We start from the raw sequence: 12,971 nt of genomic DNA, 5'->3' as shown, positions 1-12,971 counted from the left end.
GAGCGTTTATATAGTATCTAGACTTGGCACACCAACAGATGAAGCAACATAAAACTCGAAATGAAGACAGTATCAGAGCGTAATCAGCTAGAAACGCACCTCCTGCCTATGGTGCGAAGTGATATCATTTGATTCACTAATACAAGTAGTATTGAAGACTATAATTACAAATCCCCATGAGAGCTCCAAGCTTCCTGCAATGAATGTATTCCTTCCGCAGTCGCCAACGTCGTGACTCGCTCAATTCTCTGTAGCATACGGACCAATTCAGCTTGCTGCTCCGGCTTCTTTAAACTTTGACCACCTGATTATCCAGTATCAGCAACAAATCTTGTACTTGGGGAACAGAACTCACAAACAACCAGAGGCTGCACGGCGTTAACCAGAGCCCCGGGATATTTATCGCCAAGAGCTTTCGTCATGCCGCATAATTGGATTGTATGCTTCAATATTTCACCCTTCTTCGTGTCAGAAAACCATTTGAGCCAACATTATAAGCCGATATGAATCAAAGTCCAACTTACTTCGACAGCTCTTGCAAACTGTAGAAACCCAATGCCGCTTGGACGATGTGGATTATGTAGAGCAAGAAGCACCTTTACTAGGTGATAGAACTGCATTGCCGCAACTGAAAATATTAGACCAAAGGGAAGTGCACATCGGGGATAGTATAGCTCACTATGCCAAGTGCAAAGGTACAATATTTCTGGAAACCCTTCGCCATCTTCTATAACATATACAGGATCAAAAGACTCCGGCAGTGAGTCTTTCCAAGCGTTTGCTTCATTCTGCAGCTCGTCCCAGCTGCTTTCATCACCATCAGGACTTCCAGGGTATCGAGAAAAGCAGTAATCTATTACTTCAGCCGTCAACATAGTCATCTTTTCTGTTTTAACGTGATCTGTATCGCCGCCCCACGTAATGTCAACTTTCCAATTGCGGGGACCGATGGTGGTTGGCTTCCCTGTTGCAAGAGCAACCATAATCTCTTCACGGAAATAGGTCCAGAATGCTGTTCTTTTGAGTGCCCGATAGCCAATGTTCTTTCGATTGTGTGTAAATAAAGATGAGCACCCCCGAAGATGTCTCTGATGATCTGTTTCATAGCTCATCATCTCATACATCCTAAGAATAACGGTGGATATTGGCAGTACGTTATCGAGAGTCGTAGATGGGTCGGCTAACGCTGGTATAAGGCCTTGGACGCATAGGTCATGGTAATGAGCAGCATAAAACTCATCACAAGATCCGTCTAGTCGATTGAGATGGCATGCTGAAAATGCAAGGACGGCGTGGAGCAAGATAGGACAGCTCATCGCAAGGTAAGGTACAAATGTCTCGAATTGGCGTTGCGGATCATTTACATCAAGCTGTACAAGATTAGCGCATATAAAAAATAGTTATGATGAAAATGGGTATATACCCAACAAGCCAAGTTATTGATGTAGTGATGGAGGAGGCGGGCTATCAGCGGATCTCCAAGCGGCTCAGCTGGACCTTGTGTGTATATAGCAGATCCAGAGGTCCGTCTAAGTATAAGTGATTTTACTGGATCAATTGTTTCCATGCTAGTGCCGCTCGTAAATGAATGAGGCGAAGCAAAATTAGCAGCCTCACGAGACGGCCCAGGGGTTAAGATCGGAACCATATCGTCCCTTCCCGAATCTGGTACAGGAATATTGGGTGATAATTCTGCGATTTTATTTAGCGTGAAATATCGTATGGGATGAGACAATCTTCATTACCATTTACTGGTTCATCGAGGATTTTGTTGATAGACGATTGGTTGGTCGCGTGTCCACGCGTCGCCGTACTCAATGGCTGTTCTTCATTATCGGCATCGGCGACGTCAACAGAATGAACAAATGTGACTAACTTTGATCAATACAAACAGCTATTCGAGATTGGTGTAGAAAACGAGTACTTACTCTCCGACGGCGTCTCTAGCCAGACATGATCTGCTGAGAACTGGAATAGCCCATTGCCATCCTCGCGCAGGGCGGAATTGTCGAGAGCCTCATATTCGCAAACGCGGCGACTGATTTCGCAGTGCCGACATTGAGGTTTCCGTTCGTCACCTTCATCGCGTTAGTGATTACAACAAGCTCAATTGTAATCCAGTATAAACCAACACTTCATATGTCGCTTCCGACATGTAATACTTGTCAATGCAAGCTGTAATTAGCATTGTTGAAGACTCGTTTATCGAATTGTCATTTAGCTTACCAGCCTAGAGGGGGAATTAGCAGCCTTATATATGTTTAAGTAGGGTGGCGGGATTCTCACCAGTTCTGACCCGCCTGTGAACCTCTTGCGCTGGCGCCATGATTGCAACACCCCGGCGACGGTCAACGTCGAGGATACTGTATCATGATTGTAGGAATTACAACCAATCATGGGCTGCTGTACATTCGAATAAGACGTATACCCGGGAAATTGCATGTAACATGGAGAGACAGCTGAGAAATTGCGGGGGAAGCTGGTGATGGAAACTAAGATTAGTACTGGCCCACGTGATCCAATAGTCGGACTGTGAAATGAGATCTCTAACCAAAGAAGACGATCTTCAATTTTGTGCATTTTTACAGTTTGTATCTGAGATTGTATTCTCGTACGGCGATGGTTCATGTGAAGTGCTCGCCGACTAGCAAATTGCGAGGTAATTGATGAATCAGAATTAGCATTAGAAACTAACTGGGAGACACTGTTATGAACTCATTATTTGTGAAAACACTCGTATAATCATTAAAACATCCTTCAGTTGCCCTTTTCAAGCATCGCTTCCATTATCTTGAACATGTGTGATGGTTCCATCATGTGCGACGCTAATGTTCTTCTTCTCAAGACTTGCTTTAACAGGGTTCTTTGCTTGGAACAGGTCTTCAATTTCTTCCAAGCTCCAACCCCTCGTTTCAACGAAAAAGAAATAAATGACGACGACGCCAAACGCGTCCCAAAAGACATAAAGGAGGTAATATTTCCAGCCAGCATTGGCGATGGCAATTGGTGGAACGTACGTATTCATGACCTTGACAGCGTTGTTCATAAATGCCAAGTAAGCCATGCCCTTTGCTCTGGAATTGAAAGAGAGAACTTCGACCGGGTAAAGCGATTGCATTGGAGTCTATCGTAAAGCAGAGTTAGTTAGCGACATCTCTGGGAACTCAGAGAGCGGAGACATACCCAGGCGAAAGCGAAAACGATGAGGAAAATGTAAAGAAAAGCGATGCCAGTCCCGCCGACTGCAGGTCTCCCAGCCTGTAGAGCAGTGCATGCCGTTATGATTGCAATGGATACGGACATTCCAGCACTGGAAAACATGAGAAGTTTGCGGCGACCAAACTTGTGCACAACGCTAAGTCCACAGAGTGCAGCAGCCGCCATAACTGGAGTTTGGATCGCGTTTAAGAGTAGCTGGGTGTTAACATCCGTGATACCAACCGTCTTGACTGTATCATTCGTGTTAGAATCAAGAATGATCTGGCAGATCAATGTATCATAACAGTGAAGACATACCCATTAGCGGAAAGTAATAACTTGTCGGCGGCAAGTCGAGTTCTCCGAACCAGGCGATACAAGTAACGAGAAATGTTCGATACCGTGCTGCTCTGGTGTTGAATAGCGACCTAAAATCCCACCATCGTTTATCAGAGCCATCGAGTTCAATAACTTCGATCATTTCTTGTAGTTCGAGGTTCGCGACAAGAGCATCTGGGTCTCCATCACCATGATACTTGATGAGTATACTTTTAGCTTCAGCTATTCGTCCTTGGCCGACATACCTATTATTTTTGTTAGCATTATCTGATGGGAACATGGGAAACAAATGCTCCTGTACATACCATCGGGGGCTTTCAGGGATAAACCAAACGGCACATAAGATAATGACAGATGGCAGACCCTGGATCGCAAGAGGAAGTCTCCAAGGATACGAAAGTGTAGTTTTGGCATGATTCAGTCCATATTCCAGCCAAGTTGACACTATGGTACCAAGGAAAAAGCAAGCTTGATAACCACCAGTAAGTTGGGCACGATATTTGGGATAAGACATCTCAACGACATAACTGGGACCGGCTGTTTGAACAAGCACCGCGCCCATGCCTAAAATGAATCGGCCTCCCATGAGCATGGACAAATTTGTGCCAGCAGTTTGGAGAATGGCACCGACCACGCAGATGGCCGATCCAATAGCCATGCCTACACGGCGGCCATATGTGTCGGAGCAAGGCCCAGCGAAGAAAGAGCCTGCTATGTTGCCTATGACATAGAGAGCTGCAACAAGGCCTTGATTATGGGTGTCGATGCCAAAGTATTTAGTAAACTGAGGGATAGCCGATAAGCCTCCTAAGGCGGCATTAGCAGAGGGATGCAATGATGTTGCCATCACATTGTAAACTCACCAAAAGTGTTGGAGTCGAATCCATTTGTCGCCGAACATAAGTATCCAACAAAAATGCATCCGTACAACTTCAAAAAGCTCTTGCGAAATACGCGAGGGTTCTCTCTTAGCAAGGCAGCTTGCATGCGTGACTCCGTCATGCAACTCTGCGTCGTGACTTTGATAGGGTCCGGGTCCTCATCATGAATAACATCATGAACAATGTCATGTTGGTTCATTGCCTTTGGGCTATCCATGATGGAGGAAGTAAGCCTTATCAAGGCCTTCTATGACATTAAATTAAGCTGAAATTTGGCATTGATCTGCCCGTCTCGGTGAAGAGGGGCCATGCAGTTATATGCAAGTTCCACCTCCTACTACTAGCCCCCGAAATGCACGGCTCCCCCACAGCTTAGCATGGCTTCCCCAGGAACTGCTACCGGGAAATCCAGATCATTTCCCCAGAAACAATGTTTTAGATCTCCTTCTCCGCACTTTGATAGTGATATTTTCTCCACTCACGGGGACATGCAATCAGACGTTATTCACGAGAGATTGGGAAAGAAGCTTCGGCAATGTCCAAGTTTTGGAGATAAGCGATGAGGCTACGAGCATCATTACTGCTTTGGCTTCTGAATATTGAAACCCCTCTTGCTAAATCCTCCATTCAGCCGCCTCGTTTGCCGATCACCTGATCGGCTAAACCATCATTTTGGGCAGACTGAGGACGTAAACCGCATATGCAACCTACATATACAAGCAGTACGTCAATCTACTTTTTTTTTAAACATTTATTAGCCATTAATCATCGTCAACTTAAATTGTAGCTTGCATGTGCAGAAACATATAAATTGTCTAAATAATTTGTCAATTATACAGGGGCGGTGCTCTCGTCGGGAAACATCGCTGTATTACCCCTCCAAGAGGTTCGACTGGAACCTCAAAGTGGTGTGTTGACGAGCGGGGACACTCCCGCCCTCTTCAAAGTATATACCTCTTCAAAGTATATATCTCTATGTATGTGTATAGATAAATCATCATATCAGTTGTTTAGCTTATATATTGAGGTAGAGTTGTACCCACTACTATCTCTCTATTTGTTGTTTCAGTGGATAATCCTCGGATTCGTTGTCAACAGTTCACCTATTTCGAACAAATGCATGCATATTACATCTTCGCTCTATTGTACTACACAACAGTCAATGATTTATCTGTAAATCCCCACCACAATGAAGATGACAGAGTTCGCCCTAGTATAAATCTACTTTACCCCCACCATTGCACATGCTCTCTATAATTGCCAGGTCGTTCAGTGCTTCTTCTGGGCCCGCCTTCTTTTCCGACTTCCCGGCTTTAACAGCCTCTAGGAATGCTTTAATTTCCAGTTCTACCCCTTTGCTCCGTATTGTCTCTGATCTACTCTCTCCTGTAGCAAGATCCAGAGACAATATGAAACCATCGGGTCCATCAGTCAGGAAGAAGCTGCCCTTTGATCCGATAATAGTAAGCTCCGAAGCTCGTCGTGTTGATGCAAACGACATTGAGATGGTCCCAGTTCCCCCACCACTCAGGAGGATGCCGGCATTGAGAGTATCGAGAGGCGGCAAATGGGGCAAAACCTGACGGGCGAAACCCGCTGTCTCAACAACCTCTTGGCCTGAAATGTAGCGAAGCATAGCAGTTTGATGTACTCCGCCGTCAAGCAAGAAACCGCCTTGGTATTCCGGCACTTTTCGCCACGGGGTTTCGTACCATTTCCCCTCAGGAGGTTGATTGCGCCATATTTTAAGGTGTGCCTGTGTAATATCACCGACTGCTTTTTCTTCCACAATCCATTTTCGACCAAGTTCAAACTCGTGCATAAATCTGAATTGCTCAGCAATGTTGAAAATGAGTCCTTTGCCTGCGTACAGCTTTTTGTAGTCCTCGATCAATTCGCGAGCAGTTGCGACATCTTTGGCGATTGGCTTTTCGCAAAGTACATGCTTCCCGGCAGCTAAGCAGCGCCTGACAATTGACGGTTGCACCAGAATTGGTAAGACAATGATCACAGCTTCAATATCGCTGCGCTTAAGAAGATCATCAAGCGTATGCCCAGAGGTGTCTTCTGAGTAAAGCTCAAGATCAGTAACACCGAGTTTGCTTGCTTCTGCTACAAGTGTAGATGCAGTAGACTTGGAACGGGAATAGACTGCCTTGATGTTCGCCTTGTTTAGCACAAGCGCGGGCAGGTGTTCTGATGAGCGAGTTAGTGTCATGTACGCTTATTACCCTTGCCAACAGCCAAAGGCAGTTTATTACCTTCTGTGGCAAAAATGCCAGCTCCTAAAATTGCAATACCCGCCATTACGCAAATCTCAATGAGCCTTTATCCCGATTCTGCAGAGTGTGTGTGAGCTTATTCGGGGCCGCGAAGGAAAAAACATAGAACACCAAGAGAGAGAGATGGTATTATAGGTATGTATTGGCGGGGGAGGCATATATATTGCGCGCTAGGCTTGGCACAATATTAAGGAAATCTACATCACCTGTGACATGTTCCTCGTACTCCATACTTGTTTCCTTATATACGAGGATGAGGTCCTCCGGCTATTGTCAAATTCGGATTACCCGAGACTCATTAGCACGGAATTCACGTTATCAGGCGATCTTACCCGGCTGGCGGTTGAACCAACCAAGGCGAGCTACGGAGTATTTGCGGATTGTTTGTCACTGAATGTAGCAAAGCAAGACGCCTGAATTAGCCCGAACGACGAGTAGGAGGGTGGAAAGGCCATTAGTTCAGCAATCAACAGGCGTTTAGACGAAAGAAAGAAGCAATCGAACCGAAGTCTGGCTACACCAGACGCCACTTCTGCCACCTGCTGTCACACTCAAATATTTCCACGTGTTCTAGTGGCTCAATAGACCAATGCTTTTGCACGAGGCTTGAAAAGTGACGAACGGTTATCCTGCGCTATTTAGTTCTGGGGCATTGTCCCCCATACTTCGTTGTCTGTTTACCCAATCTCACCATTGTGGCCAGCTGTAGACGGCCACTACCCCGCATTTCGCAATGGTTAAATGCGACAGACAGCCGAATACATGAGATAAGCGACATTGGGGGTCAGAGTCATCATTCACGTGAAATAATATCCAACCTGAAGAATATGGGGAAGTTAGTAGTACTAGTAACTTGGGTCACGTTTCACAAAGGGATGTTCGTTGAGAGGTTGGTAAGTATGTCTGCTGGAAGAATGGTGGTTTTCGCAGGTTTGTACGGGGTGTACAGGGCTTATACTGGTAGCAAAAGTTGTTGAGAGGACGTGGCGGCGCAACATTTTATTCCTAGGTAGGGTCCAATTACCAATATTTTCTGCTTATATCACGAATTACGTACCTTTCTTTCTTTTTTTTTTTTTTACACCTAAGGATGGAAAGCTAGATATGTACAACTGAATTGGCTTGGTGAAGTCGAACGCCACTTATACGACATGATTATTAAACGTGCGTCTTCTTCAGCTGTTTCACAACATCAGCGATAAACTAGATTGTATCGTTAACATAACAACTAGGTCGAGTTGTCATAGTTTATAGGATCACTTGATGCATTTGTCAGAACAGAACGGATTTTCATCAAAAACTTTGTGAACGGAATCAATTTCTTTCCTCAATTTGGAAATCAGTAGCCTCGCAGATTGCCTACGCATTAGCGCTATACTCGTTATAGACAGCAGTACCCTTGTAAAGTAGTCACTTAGTGGTAGAGAAAACTAATCATTACTTTGAACAGAAGATAACTACTAACAACCAGACAACTAACATAGAGAGAAACAGAGGTATATATAATCGGACCACCGGTGTCATGATGGTAAAGAATTCAACAATTTACCTCACCGTTTCTTCTCCCAGAGTTCTTCATCTTATGCCTCCATTGTGCTCTTTTATCACATCATAAGTCCTAGATCTATTATTCCCCCATCGACAACTTCAAGCTTGACAGTTGTGTTCCTCTCTACCACAATAAGGCTGTTGACTGATACTTGTTTTAAAACCTCATAGTCAAACAGAAAGAGAATTGCAATCAGGGCCTATTGGCACGACTAGAAACATGGCTTCAGTGCGATCTAACATACTTGATACGATCGGAAATACTTCCATGATACAGCTTCATAATGTTGTCCCATCAAATGGAGTTCGCATTCTTCTAAAAATCGAAAGCAGCAATCCAACTGGCAGTATGAAAGATCGTATGGCTCTTGCAATGATTACTGCCGCCGAAAAGGATGGCCGTCTTAAACCAGGCGGTGCTGTTGTTGAATACACTGGTGGCAGCACAGGAGTTTCGCTGGCATTGATTTGTTCCGTCAAGAAATACTCGCTTCACCTGGTGACATCAGATGCCTTTGCAAAAGAGAAGCTTGATCACATGAGGCTCCTCGGCGCCAAATTGACCATTATACCAAGTGATAATGGCAAGCAAACTGAGAAGCTGACCAAGGACATGATTCGGGAAGCAAAATCTATAGCCGCCAAAACGGGAGCTTATATCACTGCTCAAATGGATAACACCGATCAGCTCTCTGCGTATACGAAACTCGCGGATGAGATTTATGAACAAGCCGAGGGCCGCATCGACGCTTTTGTGCAGAGCGTCGGATCAGGAGCTGCTCTTCGAGGTATTTCAGAACGCCTCCGTCAGCTAGACAGTAACATTCGCTTCGTCGCCGTTGAGCCAGCGGAATCTGCTGTACTATCGGGTGGTCCGTCAGGATCTCACAATATTGATGGTATAGGAGCTGGATATGTTGTACCATTGTGGTATGAAGGTATAGCAGATGGATTCCAGGGTGTGTCTACGGCAGATGCAAGGGCCATGGCATTCCGGCTATCTCGTGAAGAAGGATTATTCTGCGGGCTTTCAACGGGGGCCAACGTGACGGCCGCTTTGCGCGTAGCAGAAGATCTCAAGCCTGGGTCTACTGTTGTGGCCATTATGTGCGATTCAGGCATGAAGTATATGTCGGGATTTTCTCAACATCTGGAGCCTCTCCAGAAATGATGTATTTAGAATATTCCTCTGATAGGAGTCGCAAATACGAGGTACACGTTTAACATTCTGCAGCAACTACTTGTGATCGAGCTCCCAGCTTTTTAAGAATGTGGTTCAGATGGTGCCTCATGCATATCTATCACGGATTCCCCTGAATGCGTTACATACAGGAACTAAAGTCCGCTACAAACTATTAAATGCTGTTGACTCATGAAACTAAAAGTCCCAATCTGGTCCCGCTCTTCAAGCGTCCACAGAGCATCCTCTAATCTTCACATGCACATCTACCAAAGATGCCCTTATAAAATAACATAGACCAAACATTTTTAGAAATGAAAATTGATTCAAACAGGTACATCAAATAAGCTAGTCATGATCTAGAATTATATTTACACTAGGTGTATTGCTACCGGCAATGCGAAAAATACAATGGTCAGTGGGTATAGGTACAGTGTGGGTAAAGTTTTCAAGGAGGCACCCTTCCATCTAGCAATAGCAAATGGTAGATGAAAATTGCTACTTATATTGCCTAAAACGGTAAATGCCTTTTGTGGGTAAGCGAATCTAGATCAGGCACACAGCATACGCGTAGGCTTCAACACGATATAACCGTGGATAGTATTCCTTAGGGTTGCAATGTAAAAATTACAATCTCCACTACTCACCGATATAGAAAGCATATTCTCTAGAACACTTGTCTCCATACATTTACCAAATATGATTCGAAATGCTGATATATGAAAGTTCCTTAATTACTCTACAAAGCCCGCCAATTGAGATGAGGCTTTCTAGCGAGGCCAGAAAGTCTGTGAATCTGTTGATAGCTAATCAAGATCAGAAGTTCACTCTCCTAATTAGCTGCCTATCAGTTGAAGATCTCTTTCATTTATTTTATAAATGATGACCACCCCATGGCCAATTGGTCATGGGCTGATATACAATTGGAAATGACAAACACAGAAGAGGAAGACCATCAAGTACAAATAAAAAATAGCGATAATGATGTAGATTTGCGGAATAGTAGCTCTCTGAAGCCAACATTTAATGCAAAATAAATATTAATGGTGAATTTCTTCCTAGTATTTACATAGAGAGCATGTGAAACTTCTAGAATGAGATTTTTCTAGGGATTGGTAATGAGCTTGTTACACAATATGTGGATTCATTGAATGTGGATTGATTAGACCTCGGGCGGAAAGTACGGTATGATTTTGTAAGCAGACACATGTTTGCGCATAATGCCTGTAACATGTGGGAATTTGATGGCCACGATGCATACCCTTTTGAGTATGCGACTCCAGGATGTTTCGTACTTCGATAGCAATCATGCACATATTACCAATTCCACGATTCGTAGTCCTCGATTGAGTAAGCTATGCATACTATCGAATTCGAAAGTTCACTTCCTATCACTGATTCATAGGGGTTTATATCTGCTCTATAAAAGGTTAAACGATGGCAGGCGTTACTTAGGAAGGACAAGAACTTCAACCCTTTGTTTTTTTCCATTAAAAAAGGATTGCAGCAAAGCAGCAGCCACAATACGGAAATTGGATAGCCGTGGATACTTGACTCATCATGCCTTATGAGCGCTATGGAACGAAGGGGGCCGATCCATCCCCATTGGGTCAGCCCATTACCTTCTCTCCTTCTGGACGCACAGCTCTCAATCGATTTATGAAAAGTCCTATGGCTGAAGGACTAGCTACATGGGATCCCAAAGTACCTCATCTACGAGGCGAGCCAACTAAGGACTTGATTGAGCTATATCGCCGGTATGAACATACTTGTTAGGTAGACTAGGCTGTTACGGCTGCTAATATGAGATTGAATCTAGATGGGGAGAGGGTGGATGGGGCATGATTGTAACCGGCAACATCGATACTTCTTTTGATTCTTTAGATGACATTGGCGATATGATCATCACTCCCAAATGCGAATTTCGTGGGCCTCGTTTTGAGAAATTTCAAGAACTAGCTAAAGGAGCCAAGGCCCATGGGAGCTTCATCCTTGGCCAGATTAGTCATCCAGGAAGACAGGTTCAATATCGTTTGAACAAAGAAGCCATATCCGCGTCAGATGTGCAACTTGGTAAGAGGAAATGCCCTAGACTTTATCAGGTATCTGATAATTGACCGAAAATAGAGCCAAAGATGGACATGATGTTTGGAAAACCTCACGCTGCTAGTAAGGCAGAGATAGATGAAATAGTTGAGGGTTTCGCATATGCTGCCGAGTACCTGGAGAAGGCTGGCTTCGATGAAGTTGAACTTCACGGAGCACACGGTTACCTCATCTCACAGTTCTTATCTAGACGAACAAACAAGCGAACGGACGAATATGGAACTCAGACAGTCGAGAACCGCCTGCGCTTTATCACTGATATTGCTAGAGCTATCCGGAAACGTGTTTCGCCTCATTTCATTGTCGCATCCAAACTCAACAGCGTGGAATTCCAAGACGCAGGAGTAACGGCGGAAGAAGCTCAAGAAGTTTGCATATGCCTTGAGCGAGAGGGGTTTGACTTTGTCGAGTTGAGCGGAGGTAACTACGAGAGTTTCGGTCTGAAATGGGAAAAGGAATCGACACAAAAGCGAGAAGGGTTCTTTCTAAAGTTTGCCAAGATCATCAGTGAGGGCCTGAGCGACGACAGCAAGCTCAAGCTCTACTTGGTTGGCGGTCTTCGGACAACTGCTGCGATGCTTGAAGTATTAAACATCGTTGACGGGGTTTCGTTTGCGAGACCAGCGGCTGCAGAACCCGATTTTCCGCTCAAGGTATTGAAAGAGGGCGTTACAGGGTCTATTAAGCCAGTGGACGGTTACGATAGCATTGGTGGCAACTTTGCTGTTGATCTCGGCATAGCAAAGGCGCAACTTACCCAAACTGCTCGTGGTTATGAGCCAATCGACTTGAGTGATGGAGAGGTTGTGAAACGTTTCCAGCAAGATATTGACGACTGGTGGAAGAATGTGGTGGCTGATGGTGATAAGCTTGAGTATATACGTGCGCCTGAATACTCAGGCCCACTGAAGCTCCACGAGTAGGCAACTCTAAGTACATACTTTGTAAACACAATATGGTAGAACAAATACAGCCTGGTTTCATTAACGTCGTTGTCTGTTGAGTAATTACTTTTTTTAAAAAAAATTGTTGCTCCAAACCAATGAATATACTTTTTCTTGTCTTTTCTTCTTTCACTTCTGCCGTCTCTCAACCTTGAAGGCAACTGGATCCCTGATGCTCCCCAAATGTTACATCTGTCATTCCGACGGCACTAATAGCTAGGTGACAACATTGCCGATCTTCATATGTCACACAACGCAAATTAAACTAATGCGAGTTCCAATGTTTACTCTAATACTTAATTTTAATCAACCATGTTCATGTCTCCAAATCTGCAGTCATGTTGCTCTCAAAGCGGATTGGTTTGCCGTTCCGTCGGATGATACCCGACCCACACCACCAATCCAGTCTCCCCTCACGATCACATCAAAGTCAAACGAGGAAGTCCACAAGCATCAACGCTGCGAGCCAGAAGATAAATACGAGAGCAGAGTG

The 12,971-nt window shown here is 44.5% G+C and overlaps 5 protein-coding genes across 5 annotated transcripts; 2 read left to right on the top strand and 3 right to left on the bottom strand.

The window, feature by feature from the left end:
• Positions 1-86: 86 nt before the first annotated feature.
• V8C40DRAFT_257316 (Zn(II)2Cys6 transcription factor) lies at positions 87-2,447 on the bottom strand. Its single transcript, XM_083218468.1, is given in 10 exon segments — positions 87-304; positions 356-458; positions 525-628; positions 680-1,370; positions 1,424-1,692; positions 1,746-1,871; positions 1,929-2,078; positions 2,133-2,162; positions 2,268-2,269; positions 2,286-2,447. 10 exon segments carry the CDS (start codon positions 2,324-2,326, stop codon positions 165-167), a joined length of 1,656 nt encoding a protein of 551 aa, XP_083068077.1. The 5' UTR covers positions 2,327-2,447; the 3' UTR covers positions 87-164.
• Positions 2,448-2,680: 233 nt separating this feature from the next.
• V8C40DRAFT_257313 (general substrate transporter) lies at positions 2,681-4,995 on the bottom strand. Its single transcript, XM_083218467.1, has 5 exons — positions 4,401-4,995; positions 3,843-4,344; positions 3,517-3,782; positions 3,184-3,449; positions 2,681-3,124 (listed from the first exon to the last, which is right to left on the bottom strand). Exons 1-5 carry the CDS (start codon positions 4,633-4,635, stop codon positions 2,771-2,773), a joined length of 1,623 nt encoding a protein of 540 aa, XP_083068076.1. The 5' UTR covers positions 4,636-4,995; the 3' UTR covers positions 2,681-2,770.
• A 616-nt stretch (positions 4,996-5,611) lies between these two features.
• Positions 5,612-6,819, bottom strand: V8C40DRAFT_123250 (Gfo/Idh/MocA family protein). Its single transcript, XM_083210959.1, has 2 exons — positions 6,680-6,819; positions 5,612-6,614 (listed from the first exon to the last, which is right to left on the bottom strand). Exons 1-2 carry the CDS (start codon positions 6,723-6,725, stop codon positions 5,629-5,631), a joined length of 1,032 nt encoding a protein of 343 aa, XP_083068075.1. The 5' UTR covers positions 6,726-6,819; the 3' UTR covers positions 5,612-5,628.
• A 1,370-nt stretch (positions 6,820-8,189) lies between these two features.
• Positions 8,190-9,419, top strand: V8C40DRAFT_283637 (PLP-dependent cysteine synthase family protein; the record flags this gene model as incomplete). The annotated part of the gene is made up of 1 exon (XM_083221998.1): positions 8,190-9,419. Exon 1 carries the CDS (start codon positions 8,469-8,471, stop codon positions 9,417-9,419), a length of 951 nt encoding a protein of 316 aa, XP_083068074.1. The 5' UTR covers positions 8,190-8,468.
• A 1,569-nt stretch (positions 9,420-10,988) lies between these two features.
• Positions 10,989-12,457, top strand: V8C40DRAFT_283635 (NADH:flavin oxidoreductase/NADH oxidase family protein; the record flags this gene model as incomplete). Its single annotated transcript, XM_083221997.1, has 3 exons — positions 10,989-11,185; positions 11,248-11,501; positions 11,556-12,457. The coding sequence occupies 3 exons, from the start codon at positions 10,989-10,991 to the stop codon at positions 12,455-12,457; spliced, it is 1,353 nt and encodes a 450-aa protein (XP_083068073.1).
• Between the last annotated feature and the right edge of the window lie 514 nt (positions 12,458-12,971).

This window comes from Trichoderma camerunense, assembly GCF_050948025.1.
Source record: "Trichoderma camerunense strain CBS 138272 chromosome Unknown V8C40scaffold_24, whole genome shotgun sequence".
NCBI classification, from domain to species: Eukaryota; Fungi; Ascomycota; class Sordariomycetes; order Hypocreales; family Hypocreaceae; genus Trichoderma; species Trichoderma camerunense.
Note: the sequence above shows the minus strand (reverse complement) of the source record. Positions and strands in the feature narration are given on the sequence as shown.